The sequence below is a fragment of the Saccopteryx bilineata genome, chromosome X (genome assembly GCF_036850765.1).
Source record: "Saccopteryx bilineata isolate mSacBil1 chromosome X, mSacBil1_pri_phased_curated, whole genome shotgun sequence".
Lineage (NCBI taxonomy): Eukaryota > Metazoa > Chordata > Mammalia > Chiroptera > Emballonuridae > Saccopteryx > Saccopteryx bilineata.
The window spans coordinates 42,714,923-42,731,112 of record NC_089502.1 but is presented as its reverse complement, the minus strand read 5'-3'; the positions used below and the strand labels follow the sequence as shown (position 1 = coordinate 42,731,112).

The 16,190-nt window shown below is 37.1% G+C and overlaps 1 protein-coding gene across 1 annotated transcript in view; it reads left to right on the top strand.

Annotated features, from left to right (window-relative positions):
• The first annotated feature begins 8,634 nt into the window (after window positions 1–8,634).
• VSIG1 (V-set and immunoglobulin domain containing 1) overlaps window positions 8,635–16,190 on the top strand; it is a 34,876-nt gene continuing 27,320 nt past the window's right edge. The window contains exon 1 of the mRNA XM_066249295.1: window positions 8,635–8,826. Coding sequence (XP_066105392.1) covers window positions 8,778–8,826 — 49 coding nt within the window. The 5' untranslated portion in view covers window positions 8,635–8,777. The remainder of the gene's footprint in view (window positions 8,827–16,190) is intronic.

Below are 16,190 nucleotides of genomic sequence, written 5' to 3'. Positions count from 1 at the left end.
AACATGTTATTTAGCCTCCATGTCTTCGTGTGTTTTTCATTTTTCCTTACTGATTGATTTCTAGTGTCATACCATTATGAGCAGAGAAGATTCTTGGTATGATTTCAGTCTTCCTAAATTTATTGAGATTTGTGTCTTAACATGTGGTCTATCCTGGAGAATGTTCCATGTGCATTTGAAAAGAATGTATATTATGCTGCTTTGGGGTGAAATGCTCCAAAGATATGAATTAAACCCATCTGATTAAAGTATAATTTAAGTCTGACCTGTGGTGGCGCAGTGGATAAAGCGTCGACCTGGAAATGCTGAGGTCGCCGGTTCGAAACCCTGGGCTTGCCTGGTCAAGGCACATATGGGAGTTGATGCTTCCAGCTCCTCCCCACCTTCTCTCTCTCTCTCTCCCTCTCTGTCTTTCTCTCTCTCTTCTCTAGAAATGAATAAATAAAATTTAAAAAAATTCTATAAAGTATAATTTAAGGTTGCCTAATTCTTGTTGATTATCATGTGAAAGATCTATCCATTGATTTCAATGTGGTGTTACAATCCCCTACTATGTCTATATTACTTGTCAGTCTTTCCCTTTATGTATATCCAGAGTTGCTTTACATATTTAGGTGCTTTTATGTTGGGTGCATAAATTATTATTAGGGTTATGTTTTCTTGTTGAATTGCTCCCTTTATCATTATGTAGTGTTCTTCTTTGTCTCTTACTGTATAGCTTTTGTTTTAAAGTCTATTTTGTCAGATATAAGTAATGGTACCCAAGCCATTTTTCCCCCTATCCAGTTGCATAGAACATCTTTTTCTATCTCTTTACTTTCAGTCTGTGTGTATCTTTTGTTCTGAGGTGGGTCTTTCCTAGACAGCATATATATGGGTCTTGTTTTCTCATCTATTCAGCTACCCTATGTCTTTTGATTAGAGCATTTAAGCCATTTACCTTGAAGGTGTTTATTGATAGGTATGTATTTATTACCCTTTTATTCTTTTATATTCCTCTGTCTCCTCATTCTTCTCCTCCTTTCCTCCCCCCTCCTCTTCCTTCTTTAAGCACAGACTTTTTAACATTTCTTTTAATACTGGTGTGGAGGTAACAAACATCTTTAGGTTTTTTATGTCTGGGAAGCTCTTTATTTCTCTTTCAACTTTAAATGATAGATTTCTGAGAAATACTGTCTTGGTTGTAGGTTCTTGATTTTTATCACTTTGAATATTTCATGTCAATCCCTTCTGACCTAAAATGTTTATGTTGAGAAATCAGCTGACAGTCTTATGAGAGCTCCCTTATGAGTACCTGACTGTCTTTCTCTTGCTGTTTTTGTAATTTGCTCTTTGTCCTTAACCTTTGCTATTTTCATTATGATGTGTCTTGGTTTGGAACTCTTGAGGTTCATCTTGTTTGGGACTCTTTGCACTTCCTAGACTTATGTGGTTTTTTTCCTTCACTAGGTTAAGGAAGTTTTCAGTCATTATTTATTCAAATAGATTCTGAATCCCTTGCTCTCTCGCTTCTCTTTCTGATACCCCTATAATGTGAATGTTGTTATACTCCATGTTGTCCCAAATGTCTGTCAAATTAATCTTGTTTGTTATAATTCTGTTTTTTCTTTTTGCTGATGTGGTTGGGTGTTTATTTTTTACCGTTTCTTTCAAATCACTGATACAATCTTCTGCTTTGTCCAACCTACTGTGTATACTTTCCACTGTATTTTCTTTTTATGTGTGTGATAGAGCCAGAGGGACAGATACAGACAGTCAGACAGGAAGGGAGAGAGATGATAAGCATCAATTCTTTGTTGCAGCACCTTAGTTGTTCATTGATTGCTTTCTCATATGTGCCTTGACCAGGGAGCTAGAGCAAGTGAGCACTTGCTCAAGCCATCAACCTTAGGCTCAAGGCAGCAATCGTAGGGTCATGTCTATAATTCCTCGCTCAAGCCAGTGACCTCATGCTCAAGCTGGTGAGCCTGCGCTCAAGCCAGAAGAACCTACACTCAAGCCAGTGACTTTGGGGTTCCAAACCTGGGTCCTCTGTGTCCCAGTTTGATGCTCTAACCACTGTGCCACTGCCTGGTCAGGCTCCACTGTATTCTTTATTTCAGATTTTGTATTCTTCATTTCTGACTGGTCCTTTGTTATGGTTTCTATGTCCTTTTTCATGCTGTTATAATTCTCACGAAGTTCCTTGAGCATCTTTAGAACCATTACTTTGAACTTCATATCTGACAAATTGCTTGCCTCCATTTCATTTAGTTCTTTTTCTGGAGATGTCTCCTGTTATTTTATTTGGGGCCCTTTTCTTTGTCTTTCCATTTTGGATGCCTCTTTGTGTTTGTCTCTATGTATTAGATAGATCTGTTATAACTCCAAGCGCTCATGGGAGTGGCCTTATGTAGTAGATGTCTTGTGAGGTCCAGTAGTGCAGTCTTCTTGATCACCGGAGCTGGATGCTCCAGGAATGTCCTTGTGTGGGTTATGTGGGTGGCCCTGTTATAATTGATGCTTGATTGCTATTGGACCATTTGTGCATGGGATCAACTCTCAGGCTGGCTGACTGTGAGGATCAACCCAAACCCCAGCGCGAAAGCCTCTGCTCAGGTACTGACCTCATGAACCAGAATTCACCTCAGTGGCATTTGGTGCCTGTTGAGATCTCCCTTTGAATATACTGCTTTTGAAGCTAATTAGATCCTGCTTTGCTGTTTTCTGAAGCTGGCCACTGGGTATGTTGGTTCTTAGCCTTTTGGGAGGAACTCTGGTGCAGACCAATGTAAGATACTGCCTGTGATTGGTTTTTGACAACCTGTTTGGAGCTACAAATGATCCACAGTTTGTGACTGCCTCCTTTGGTCCTGAGTGCATGCTCTAAAGACCAAGTTGCACACCAAAGCTGGCTTCTACAAGTGCCAGGCCCAGGGTCAGATCAGCAAAAGTTCCAAGTCACAACATAACTTGGCTTCCTCTGGCTGCCTCCACCTGCTGGCTGCCTATTAAGTTAAGTCACTGGAAGATGTTCTGGTGAAGTTGGGCAGATGGGGCTAGTTGATCTCGCCTGAGTGAGAGGTGCTGGTCAGGATTCAGGGAAGGTGGTAGGTATGGCTCCCACCTCAGAGCCACTGATCTCAGTCTGTCCAGAATTTTACCCTAACCTCATCAGGGGGGATCAACTAAAAGTTGGGAGGGTGGGATTTCTGGAGTCTTGAGGGTGGCTGTGCTGTCAGCCAAGAGCGTGGTTCTGTTGTATCTCCTATGAGGGAGAAGCAACAGTCAGATTCACGAGAAAGTGAGGAAATGACCCGTGCCTCAAAGGCAGACAACTGAGTCACTGTCACCTCCTGTGTCTCTGGTCAGGGTTGCTGACCCCTAAACAGGGCCTAATTTCTGGAGGGTAGAGTGAGAGGTAGTTCCAAGGGTGAGGTAATTGCTTTCCTCCATTCTGGTGCTCCATCTAAGAAAGGTGGCAACTGCAGTATTGGAGAATGTGTCAGCACAGGAATCCTAGTGGCTCTCCTTCTCACCCCGTGTCTCTCCTCAGAACCACAAATCCCTGATTCTTCTCATGCAACTCTAGTCTGCTCAACCCTACCTCTGCCAGAGCCCAGGATAAGTGGCTATGAAAGGCATTCTGTACATTGGCACTTTAAGAGAGTGCCAGCCTCTCTGCAGATTATTTCTTTCTGGCAGACAGAAACCTCATTGCTTTTCACAGCCAAATGCTATATGAGTGCCTCTTCCTAGCTCTGGTGCTCTGGGCTGGGACCACAACTTGGGGTTTAGGCCCCACAGGTCCCAAGGGAAATACCCTCACAGCTGAAACATCCCTCTGGAACCTCAGCTGTGGCTCAAGGGAGTGGGGTCCAGCCCTCTCATTTCTTCATCCTTCATACTAGTCTTGATATAGCTTCTTCTGTTAATCCTTGGTTATAAGACATCTCTTCAACTAGTCTTCATTTACTTATTCAGGATGATTGTTCTATAATTTAGTTGTAATTCCAGTTTAGTCATGGGAGGAAGTGAGTGTAGTATCCACCTAATCCACTGCAATCTTGGGTAGCAGGAAAAGATTTCTTAAGGAAGATATTAAACTCAGAAGGTACAAGAACATTTTTTAATGCTAGATTTAATTACAACAAAATGCAAAGTTCTTTATGGTAAAACATATAATTTTTTAAAGTGATGAACTGGAAGAAAATATTTATAATGTTTAGAGCAAACTCAGATTAAGGCTCAAACTATAAAGAGTACTTCGATTTTAAAATATAACTCAATGGAAAAATGGTCTAAGGACATAAACAGGCAATTCACAGGGAAAGGAATACCAATTAGGCCAGTAAACCTATGAAAAAAGGTTCAACCTCATTAGAGAAATACAAATAAAAAAAAACAATTTTCACCCATGATACTAATAAAAATAAAAGTCTGATCGTTTTTATTGCTGACAAGGCTGTGGAAAAACTGGCATGCTTGTACACTCTTAATGGAAGTATAGATTTGTAAAGAATTCCTGGTGGACAGTTTTTCATAATCTACCAAAAATTAAAATGTTCATACCCTTTGATCCAGCAATTTCATTTCTAGGTATCTAATCTAATGATCATACAAAGTGGGCAGAGAAATAGGCAAAAGGATGTTCACTTCAACATTGTTTATAATAGTGAAAAGCTAGAAATGACCTAAGAATTTAACAATAGGAGAATGGTTTAAATAAGTTATGGTACTTTATACTATGAAATACCAGGTAGCCTTAAATGAATAAAGTAGGTCTATAGGTGTAGTTGTACATGGTAACATAAAGAGCTAATGAAAATGCTTTTTCAACATGGAAAAAAGCAAATTATAAAATAATATGTGTACTATGATTACCTTTATTTAAAAAATTAATGTATGTGTGTGTAAATTCATAGCAGTCTGAGAAAAATGCACAACTCCCATTGCTTATGAACGAGATGGGTAAAAGAATGCAAATTTTCTCTTTATTCTCTGTATACTACAGTGTTCTTTTTTAAATTTTATTTTTCAATTACAGTTTACATTCAATATTACTTTACATTAGTTTCAGGTGCACATCATAGTGGTTAAACAATCATATACTTTACAAAGTGTTCTCCCTGATATTTCTAGTGTCTGTCTAGCACCATACATAGTTATTCTAATATGATTGACTATATTTCCTATGCTGTACTTTATATCCTTGTGGCTACTTCTTTGTTCTTTCAAATCTCTTCACAATAAAAATGTATTACTTTTGTAATTTTTAAGTCAATAAATGAGAGGAGAATTGGATACTGCAAATTTCTGAAAGTTCCCAGAGAAGAAATGTGGAGGCAGTAATAGTTTTGCTACACTGTGCCACTGAGAGGTGGTGTGATGGGAGGGACAGCATCTAACTCATACTATGTGGCCTTGGGAGGGACACAGCGTTTCTGAGCCTCCATTTTCCCACGTAGAGAATGTAGATAGTACCTGTCCTACTTATTTTATTGTCAGTTGTGAAGATAAAATAGAAAAGCAGTTTAAAAATTATAAATCTTTATAAAAGTGGGAGATATTTAATGGTTCATGTGCCACTTAATAACCCACTTCTTTTGAGCAATAGTCAATAATATCAAAATTCAGTCTGAAGTAGAAAATCTAGATTAGCTCTGAGAGTTTATTTTAACAGAATTCTACCTCTCCAAGTTAGGTCCCACATTATACGTGTTGGAATTTTACTTAAATATTCTAGAATGTCTTGTGTTTGTATGAAACATTCTGGTGCAGATGGATTTTGGCCATAACCTTAAATTGGACCCTCCTCCCCATCCATCTAAGGGCTAACCAGCTTCAACCATACTGAATTAATGAACATGCTCGCTTGCAGTGTTTGCTTTGTATTTAGCACTCCTCTGTGGGCAGGAGGCCAAATGTCCAGGTTTACCTGGAAATGTTATGGTTTATACTCTCCTATGTAATTGCTAATAGTGCCCCTTTCACTCTCAAAAGTGTCCTAGTTTTCATGACCAATTATATGGTCACCTTACTACAATAAACTATGAGTCATGGAAGGAAATATAAGAAGCCACTGGCTGACAAATACTAGACTTAGAAATTTATTTCTCCATCCTGGCTCCCCACCACTGGAAAAGCCAGTATTGCTTCCAGGGGAGTCATTATGAAAACCATGAGTCCTTTGGAGACTTGGTAGACTCAAAGAGATGCTGTGGACCTCCATGTGGCCACCCTCCAAGTTGTTTTCTGCAAAACCTCCCTCAGGCCACTTGTTCTTAATGCATTGTCTAATATTCCTGGTCACAAATTTATCTGAGGGAAATCAAGCATTCTATTTTCAATAGCGCAACCAGGTTGGGGAATGTTCACAGTAATTGGTTCCTTCCCTTTTTAACATGGGGCTTCTGTCTGCTTATACAGAGGAGGGAGTGTGTTTCTGGAAGGAATAAAGTTGGAAACAAAATATTAATTTTGAAACACAAGACATTCTGGGGAGTAAGACCTTCCCTGATGGAAACTTAGGTACACAAGGGTTCAGTGGGCCCTGAGGGGGAGCATAAAAGAAGGCAAGTGACAAGGACATGCAGTATTTATTTGAGAAACAAATGTTACCTTGCATTCAACCCACATCTTGGGAAGAGAAAGGAATATTCTTTCTCTACTATCTGCTACTCCTTCTCCTCCTCTGCCCTATATGGCCCAGTTCCCAGAGTTCAAGTCAGTGCTACACTATATACTGCATAGATCTGGGAATAAGATACCTGTTTTATAGCATTGCTTCAGCAGAAATGTGTGTCCTTGGGTCCAATTATTAGGCTTGCCAATGCATTTTGGAGCATACTTCTTCTTAAGTTGGGAACTGCCTGTATAAGGCCTGGCCCTTGACCTGGAGGGGCTCATAGTCACTGGATTTAGGGGATACCCAGTTAATAAATAGGAAACTAGCCTGACCTGTAGTGGCGCAGTGGATAAAGCGTCGACCTGGAAATGCTGAGGTCGCCGGTTCGAAACCCTGGGCTTGCCTGGTCAAGGCACATATGGGAGTTGATGCTTCCAGCTCCTCCTCCCTTCTCTCTCTCTGTCTCTCTCCTCTCTAAAAATGAATAAATAAAATTAAAAAAATTTTTTTTAAAAAAAATAAATTAATAAATAGGAAACTACTGGAGAGCAGTTGAGTGCCAAATATAGAATATTGGCTCTGTGCACAATGTGAATTTATCCAAAGGGGGGACCCTGAGAGGGGTGTTGCGTGGGTTCACTGAAATTTTCACATAGCACAGCATGACTGATCTGCACTAAGAGTATGTTTATATAATAATAAGAAGAAGAACATTCTAAGTAGTGATGGAAGTCACCTAGAGCCAAAGTTTAGCTTCAGATATGAGCATGGATGGGGAATACTTGGAGAAGAAATCAGGTATGATCGAAGCAAAACGGTTTTCTGAGAAGTAGTAGGAAATAAGCTTGGCTTTAGTATGAGATGGGCTCAAACATCTCCCCAAAGTTACAGTTCATAAAGCATATCTCTGAAACTTGTCTATATTTTATGTGACTGAATACTTGGAGTCATTAAATCTTGACAGCATTTTTCAGGCTCATAATTTAATTTCAAGTGTCTAAAGTTCAGAAGAGGTGAGGACCAGACTTGGGAAACCTGGGAATCCATATTAAAGACTTTGGACGTGATGAAATAGCCCTTAATGGTGTTATTGAAGATGGTTGATCAAGATTAGAACATTGACATGTGGTTGGTAAACAGGATGAAGAAGGAAGCTGCTACAGTAGGCCAGCAATTCAGGATCTGAACCTGGACCAGGATGGAAACAGCAGATTGGAGAAAGAACAAATTTGAGAGCCATTGTAGCGATGGAAATAGTAGGATTTCAAGACTGCATGGGAATAACCAGGAGAGGCCCTTATGTATCTGAGATAACTTAAGCCCAAGTTCATGTTCACCTGAAGGCTTCACACTTATGCAGCCTCCCATTCCCTCTTAGTGAACCCCCTTTCCAAGGAAGACCTGTAGTACCTATTCAGTTACCTAATTCTGCAAAAATTCCAACTCATCCAATGGAAGGCTTAAAGTATTTATTCACTCACCTGAGTTTGCAACATTAGGTGAGTGAATAAAGGCTGTAAGGTTTCTAACCTGGAAGACATAAGCATGGAATTCATTATGCTACCAGTTTTGGTGGAGGTAGTGAGAATTACCAGGGCTTCAAAAAACTGTGACATGTCCAGAGTCTATTCACATAGAAATTAATACACTTATTTTGGCTTCATAACCCCTGTGCCCTTCCTGTGAACCTCATCTCCTGAGAAAATCTTACAGCACAAATTTACTAACTTAATTTGTAAAAGGTCAGTGAATCAATGCTTTAAGACTTTTATGAAAATATTTGAAATTAATTACCCTTGTCAACTTTTATTTGCATAGACTCTCTTCCAACTATCTCTACCTCAAGTATAACTTTTAATAAGATTGATTTTACACAATAAAATTTAGAGAATCTGTGTACAAAGAGCTTTAAGAATTCAAATACGTGGGTTTATTATTAACACAGTAGCAAATATATCAAGGAAACGCCCCATGAAAAGTGTTTCAAAGAAACAGAAATCTGCTCTGCAGAAGGTCTGTACCCAATAAGTAAGCCTGAAAACGCTTGTTTGCTTCATGGTGCCCGCAGATAAGCCTGCGAAACCTCGGTGCGATTGAAGAGGCCAGTTTGAGACAGCCTAGCTTGGGCAAGCTACCGGTCCCCCGGCTGCACTAAGCGAACTTCAACATAATGGTGTTCGCATTTTGGAAGGCATTTCTGATCCTAAATTGCCTTATAGGTAAGGAAGAGATCTCCAAACTAACAAAGGCAAATGGGAATGGAGTTTCATTTTAAACTGAGTATAAATTTTTACATAGAGAATGTTCTCCTCCTATATGGGAAAGGAATTATGATTAGTATGCTGAGTAAAATAATTTTCAGAAATGTTGCTTAGCAAATATATGCCATGCTGATTTGGAGGGGAGGGGAGCAACTTGTGAATAGAATTGTTTTATGTAGCTTCTGAATTGAATTATATATATATGTATATATGTTTTAAAGAAAAATCACAGTAGGTTTATTTCCTTTCCTTCTCTCTCTCTCTCCCCCCCCCTTCCTTCCTTCTTTCCTTTCCTTTCCTTTCTTTTCCTTTCCCTTTCTTTTTCTTTTTCTTTCTTTCCTTCCTTCCTTCCTTCCTTCCTTCCTTCCTTCCTTCCTTCCTTCCTTCCTTCCTTCCTTCCTTCCTTCTTTTCTTTTCTTTTCTTTCTTTCCTTTCTTTCCCTTCTTTCCTTCCCTCCCTCCCTTCCTTTTTTCCTTCCTTCCAATTTGGAAGTTGAGCAGATGAACTTACTCTGAAGCTCAAGTGTGTGCTAAAGATTTCTCTTTCTGTTTTGAGTATTATTTCCTTTAAGCTCCCTCTGATGGACCTGACTCTCGACAGCAGGAAGAGCCTGGCGTGGAGGGCCTGCCATGCTTTATTCTCTAACACTTCTTAGAGACTTGACTTTTCCAAGCCTAATGCTGTATTTTGGAAGATATGTGAGTGATTTGTTGTGTACAATATGGGTGTTTTCAGGGATTTGAGCAAAACAAAATCATTTTTAGAGTCTAAATCCTGATGCTGGTTTGACCCATAGGAGATCACTAATTCAGAAAAATCCGTTGGCTAGTTTATTCAAATACCAGATACATTTTAAATCTGTTCTTATAATAAATTAGGATCATAGTAGATACAAACAAGAACTGCAGGATTCCATACATTGGTGGGACATAAAAGTGAGACTAAGAGACATGGACAGGAGTGTGGTGGTTACAGGGGGTGGGGCTAGGGAAGGAGGGGGGGGGAGGGGGAGGGGTACAAAGAAAACTGGATAGAGGGTGACGGAGGACGATCTCTCTTTGGGTGATGAGTATGCAACAGAACTAAATGACAAAATAACCTGGAAATGTTTTCTTTGAATATATGTACCCTGATTTATTGATGTCACCCCATTTAAATAAAAAGTTATTTATTAAAAAAAATTAGGACCATAGTAGATACAATAATATTCTTTGTCCCCAAAGTGATATCTTTAAGCCATCGGTAATAGTAGTCATTAGAATGAGGTTTACTAAGTATATTTAATGATATAAGAAAATGTTCAAGATAAGATATTAAGTGAAAAAGCAGGATGCACACACAAGCTTACAATAAATTACTAGAAGGTTATATATCAAACTGCTGAGTATTTATCTAGCTTCCCTATATTTTCCAGAGTTTCTACAAAAATATTATACTATTTTATAACCAGAATAAAAGTGTTACTTTTCAAAACTATATGATTTTTAGTATTAGTTCTCTGAGTGTTCATTACAAAATGCTTAAACTCATTCTATGGGGTCACCAGAAGGCAATACTGCATTTATCCAGTGATCTAACCAGGACTTAGAGCTGGAAAAAGCTACCTTTCTCAATTTCCATCCTGGTGGGAACAGATGTTACTATTTTCCCTTTCCCTCAGGAATATTCATTTTAAACCTTAACTTTACACAGTGAAAGTCTTTGTTTTCTTTAAAGAGCTTCCAGTCATTAACTAATTGGGTCACCTGTGGGCCTCCTGCACCAGGCCTCTAAAATCACACCTATAGTCAACACTTATTTCCTTACTGAGGCCTTCATCTGGCCTCTACTAGACACCAGCTATGAAACAGTTGCAAGAGTGGATACTGTAACTAATACGTTTTTGTGTGTGTGTGTATGTATATAATTATAATTTTTACTGACTATAAATGTAATGTGTGGTTATTGCAGAAAGATTGGAAAATACACAAATATATAAATAAGAAAATAAAAATCACCAGCAATCTTACTACAGATTTGAGTAAATCTCTTTTTTCTTTTGCAAGTGTGCATTTTACATTACAAAATTGGATTTCTACCTTCTGTGCAATTTTTTATTGTTTAAAAAATTACTTACAGAATGTCAGGATCTTACTCAATTGTGAATTTTAGAACAAGGCCCAATCAGAATGACCAATAAATATTTCAGAGCCTTTGTTCTTAAATTACTATATAACTGGTTTTGTTGGCATATACTTTATACTATGTATCTATACATACACAATCTAGCTTGGCCCAAAGCAAAATGTGGTAGTGTCAGTCTAGCAAATAGGATGGAAATGTGGCATAGTGTATTGTTGTTTGCCGTGCTTACATATGTATAGAACTCAGAGAAATATTTCAGTAGTCTATAGCTGACATTAGTAGTGTCCATTAGTTGATCCAGATATGGCTGTAGGCAACTGGTAATGTTTCTTTGATGTATAATTTGATGGGCGGGCTAGCTGAATTTGTTTCCTAGTCAGGAAAAATGTCATGTTTTTGGGGTTAAGCATGGTGCCAGGCACATAGTGAGCCCAAAGGAAAAAATTATTAGAAGAATAAATTACCTTCCAAAATCCTGCCATTTGCAACATGGATGGACCTTGAAAGAGAGCATTATGCTAAGTGAAATAAGTCAGATAAAGACAATACTGTATGATTGAACTTATATGTGAAATCCAGAAAACTTGAATTCATAGAAACAGAGAGTAGAGTGATGGTTATGAAAGTGGTTGGGTAGGGAAAATGGGGAAATGTTGGTCAAAGGGCACAAACTTCCAGTTATAAATACAAGTAAGTTCTGGGGATGTAATGTACAGGACAGTGACTATAATTAACAATACTGTATTATATACCTAAAAGTTGCTAAGAGAATAGATCTTAAGTGTTCGCACCACAAAAAAGAAATAATAATTATGTGATGTCATGGAAGTGTTCATTAACGCTACAGTAGTAATCATTTTGCAATGCATATGTCTATCAAATCAACAACACTTCGTACGTGTTCAACTTACACAATGTTATATGGCAATCATATGTCAATAAAACTGAAAAAGCAAAAGAATGGTTTACTTTCCCAAGCTCTAAATATCCACAAAGATTTTCACATACATATTTAAAATAATTTTTCTGTGTAACTATGCAGGCCAGATTTTATTTTAATCAAAAATCTTTCTGATGACTCCTTAGGAAATCTTAGGCTAACTTCTATTTCAGGAAAATAATTTTAATCAAAAATGTCTTCAGCAAAAAATATTCACACATATTATGTTAGGTATTTTTAATATATATTAGTAATCTCTTGGAAATGTGTGTTGATTTTTTTTTCCTTTTTCTGGAGGAATATGCCATGTATTTTAAAGCCATAATATATTTGAACTTTGGTTTTACAGCTAAATTTAAAAAGTGAATGATCATTTGATTATGATATCCTCTAACTCAAAAATGATGGAATTATACATGAAGTTGCTGGAAATTAAATCACTTCAAATATGTCAAGTTAATAATGGCTATCTGGGGGATAATTTTGCTGTCATATAGTAGGAGAAGAATACTGCTCCATAAGCAAAGTGCCTGCCACAATGTAGGTGTTGAATAAATGAATGAACAATCACTACTAAAACGCAAGGCATTTAAAATATTTTTAAAGTATTGATTAATTTAAGTATATATGCCTTGGATTATTTTCCTTTAATAATAGGATTTATTTATTTTAAGCAGTCACATATATCTCAACCACATATATGGTTTTTGGAGGGGTGTTTTTTGTTTGTTATTTGTAATTCAGTCAGGTCATGAGTGAAATGGCAATCCTAAATTTGTTTAAATCAGGTACTAAACTTTATTTTGCTATTTCAGACTTGTTAATGTAGAGATTTTTCTTTCAATTTTCAAACAATTTCTTAATTTAGAGAAAATTAATCTAAAGTAAAGAGAGATTTTTTCCTCTGATACTCACAAAATTAACTCCAGTTTAAGACTAAATTTGCACTGTTCACTATCCACATGTGGCTATCTAAATTTAATAAATTAAAATTAAATAAAATTAGAAATTCACTTCCCAGTCACACTAGCCACCTCCCAGGTGCTCCATAACTACCTGTGAATACTGAATTAGACAGTACAGAGGTAAAATCATCATAGAAAGTTCTATTGCACAGTGCTGGGCTAGAGGGTAATCTCAGAAGTTTAAGTAATGTGCACTAGTTGAATGATATAACATTTTTTAAAAGTTCATCTGGAAATATATAGCTCTTAACCCTGAACTATATTGTCACTATATTAGGGATGAGCATTTTATTAAAATAATTTTTTCTTCATAATTTAAGAATTGATTGTGGTCCTGAATATTGGGAACCTGGGCAACAAAATGACAGGACATATTGTCTTGCCAATTGTTACCTATTTACAGGAGAAAGTGTATATTCTTAAAAATATATTGTCTTGCAGTAGATTTGGAGGTTACCATCTTTATTCCAAGGTGATATTGTCGAGCTTTTATAGATCTCAAGTTATTTATGTAATTGTATGTCTTCTATTGTAAAAAGTTGAAAATGAGTAAATCAGATTTATAGTTCCCAAATCCTTGATTTTAATGTGCTTCCATTCTGGTCTGCGCTATAAATGGGTTCCTACTGCATTGACATGGCAGGCAGAGATTGTGTCTGTCTTGTTTGCGATTGTTTCCCCAGTGTCAACACCGTCACAAAGAGGTGCTCAACAAGTGTTTGTTGATAGGCACCTTGGCCTCTTCCATGGTTTGCCTTGTGTAAGAACTGTGCTTACTCTGTCCTCAAACACTTTTTTTGAGCCTTTAAAGGTTGTTTTCTGCTTGTTTGCTTGTTTGTTTGCTTTGCCTTACCTAGTTAGAAGTTTCCACCACTAGCCAATTCTGTAACAGATGTTGGGACCCAAAGTAGAGGACAAAAATAATGGCCAAATAATATCTTCAAAATCTCTATTTTTAAGGAAAAGTTTCTGGGAACTTTAATGACCATCAAATTCCCATTCTATCCTTTTTATTTTGGACCTTTTGAAGATATTTGAAAGTCATCATTTAGGCATAGGCAGAGATGAATGTGGCAAACTGCCAGGAAAAATGAGATGGGCTTTTTGAGGTCAGGATAGAGCCTCTTAACTTTCTCCAATGGACTTTCCATCAGAAAAAGTAGCTGCTTTCTGCAGACCAATTTTGCTTTTTGGGGAGATGTTCTGGGGACCATGAAAACATGGAGAGAAAAACACTGGGAAGACGGAAACTGCATGGAGTTAGAAGGTTTTGCACTAGTGTGTACCCTAAAAGTACTTCTCTCAATTCAAAGCATTGGTTGTCATATAAACAGCCAATCTGGCAGCAAAGCAGCTGGACCAGGTGGCTTGGCTGTGAAAGAGAACACAGCTATTGAATCCAGGAAACCAGGGATAATCAGTACAGTGGTTTGCATTTTCTTTAAATTTTTAAAATGTTTGTCACTTCCTTGAGTTCCTTTTTCCTGATTGTCATCATTAAAAAAACAAAATTACAGAACTCTTTGGTTGTGCAAAATAGGGAAGGGCTCTAGGAATTTGTCTTTCTGTACTATTTTGTCTGCTCTTCTTGTAAGATCTATATCCTTATCCCACCCCTACACCTTGTCTGTAACCCTGCAGGCAGCTGAGGCTCTTACTCCAGCCCCCTGAAGCATAGAAAGCATCTCTTAAACTTGACCTTTTCGTCTAATAACTACCTGACAGTCTTATGTTCCATCCTGAAGAACTTTTGTACTTTCTAACTTTGCATTGAATAATAACCAATTGTTTAGAAGAACTAATGCCTCTATAATGTTACCCAAAGGATTGTTCCTTAAAACAGCCCTTTGAAAAATGCTTATGTAGTGTTGAGAATTTCAAGTACAGTGGTAGGCTGAGTTTTGGGGTAGGGAGCTCTTGGATGTTTGTCTGAATCATATGGACAGCTCACCCTTTCGTAAGGCCAGTAGTTCTCAAACTTTGTGGTCTCCAGACCCTTTACCACTCTTAAAACTTGAGTGAGATTTCTGGTCTGGATATAATGGCATAGACCCAATTCTTCTTGCTTCTCCTGCTAAGAACAAATACAAACCCTCCCTGCAAATAATGCAAGAGACAACCAAGGGAGAACTCTGAAAGACAATTGATTAAAATAAACAAACAAGCAAAAAACCTTGGGACCCTTGTACAGATTTTGTTAGATTTATACTTTATTTCATTTTATGGGGTGCTAATGTAAATAATAATGTGTTTTTAATTTCAAACTCCACTTGTTCATTGTTGGTATATAGGAAAGCAATAAGCTTTTGTATATCAACCTTGTATCCTGAGATCTTCCTATAATCATTTATTAGTTCCAGGATTTTTGCTGCCATTGTTGATTCTTTTGGGGTTTCTACATAGACAATTATGGTATGTGTTATTTCTTTCATAATCTGTATATCTTTTATTTCCTTTTCAAAATATCTTACTGTATTAACTAAGACTTCCACCGAAATGGAAAAGAAGTGATAGGAGGAACGTCCTTGCTGTCTTCCTGATCTTAGTAGAAAAGCTTCTAGTTTTTCATCATTAAGTACTGTAGGTTAGCTGTAGGTGTTTTTATTTTCTTATAGATATTTTTCATTAAGTTGAAGAAGTTTCCCTCTATTTCTATTCCTAGTTTATTGCGAGTTTTTTTTAAAATCACAAATGCTTGTTAGATTTTGTCAAAATTTTTTCTGTATCTATTAATATGATTATGTGATTTTTTTTTTAGCCTGTTATTGTAATGGATTACATTAGTTGATTTTCAAATGTTGAACCAGGCTTGCATAACTGTGATAAATCCCACTTGGTCATAGTGTAGAATTATTTTTATATATTGTTGAATTTGATTTGCTAATATTTTACTGAAGAGTTTTGCATCTATGTTCATGAAATATATTTAATTTTTTTCTTGTATTGTCCTTGTCTGGTTTTAGTATTAGGGTGATGTGGCCATCCTAGGTTGACTTAGAAAGTATTCCTTCCATTCTATCTTCTGAGAGGTTGTAGAAAATTGGTATAATTTCTTCCTTAAATATTTGGTAGAATTCACCAAAGAACCTATCTGGGCCTGCTGCTTTCTGATTTGGAAGGTTATTGATTATTCATTCAACTTCCTTAATAGATATATAATAAATGCAGGCCTGTTCAAATTGTTTACTCCTTGTGTGAGTTTTGGAATATTGTGTCTTTCAGGGAATTGTTCCATTTCATCTACGTTATTAAATTTGTAGGCATAGAGTTGTTCTTGTATTTTTTTTATTATC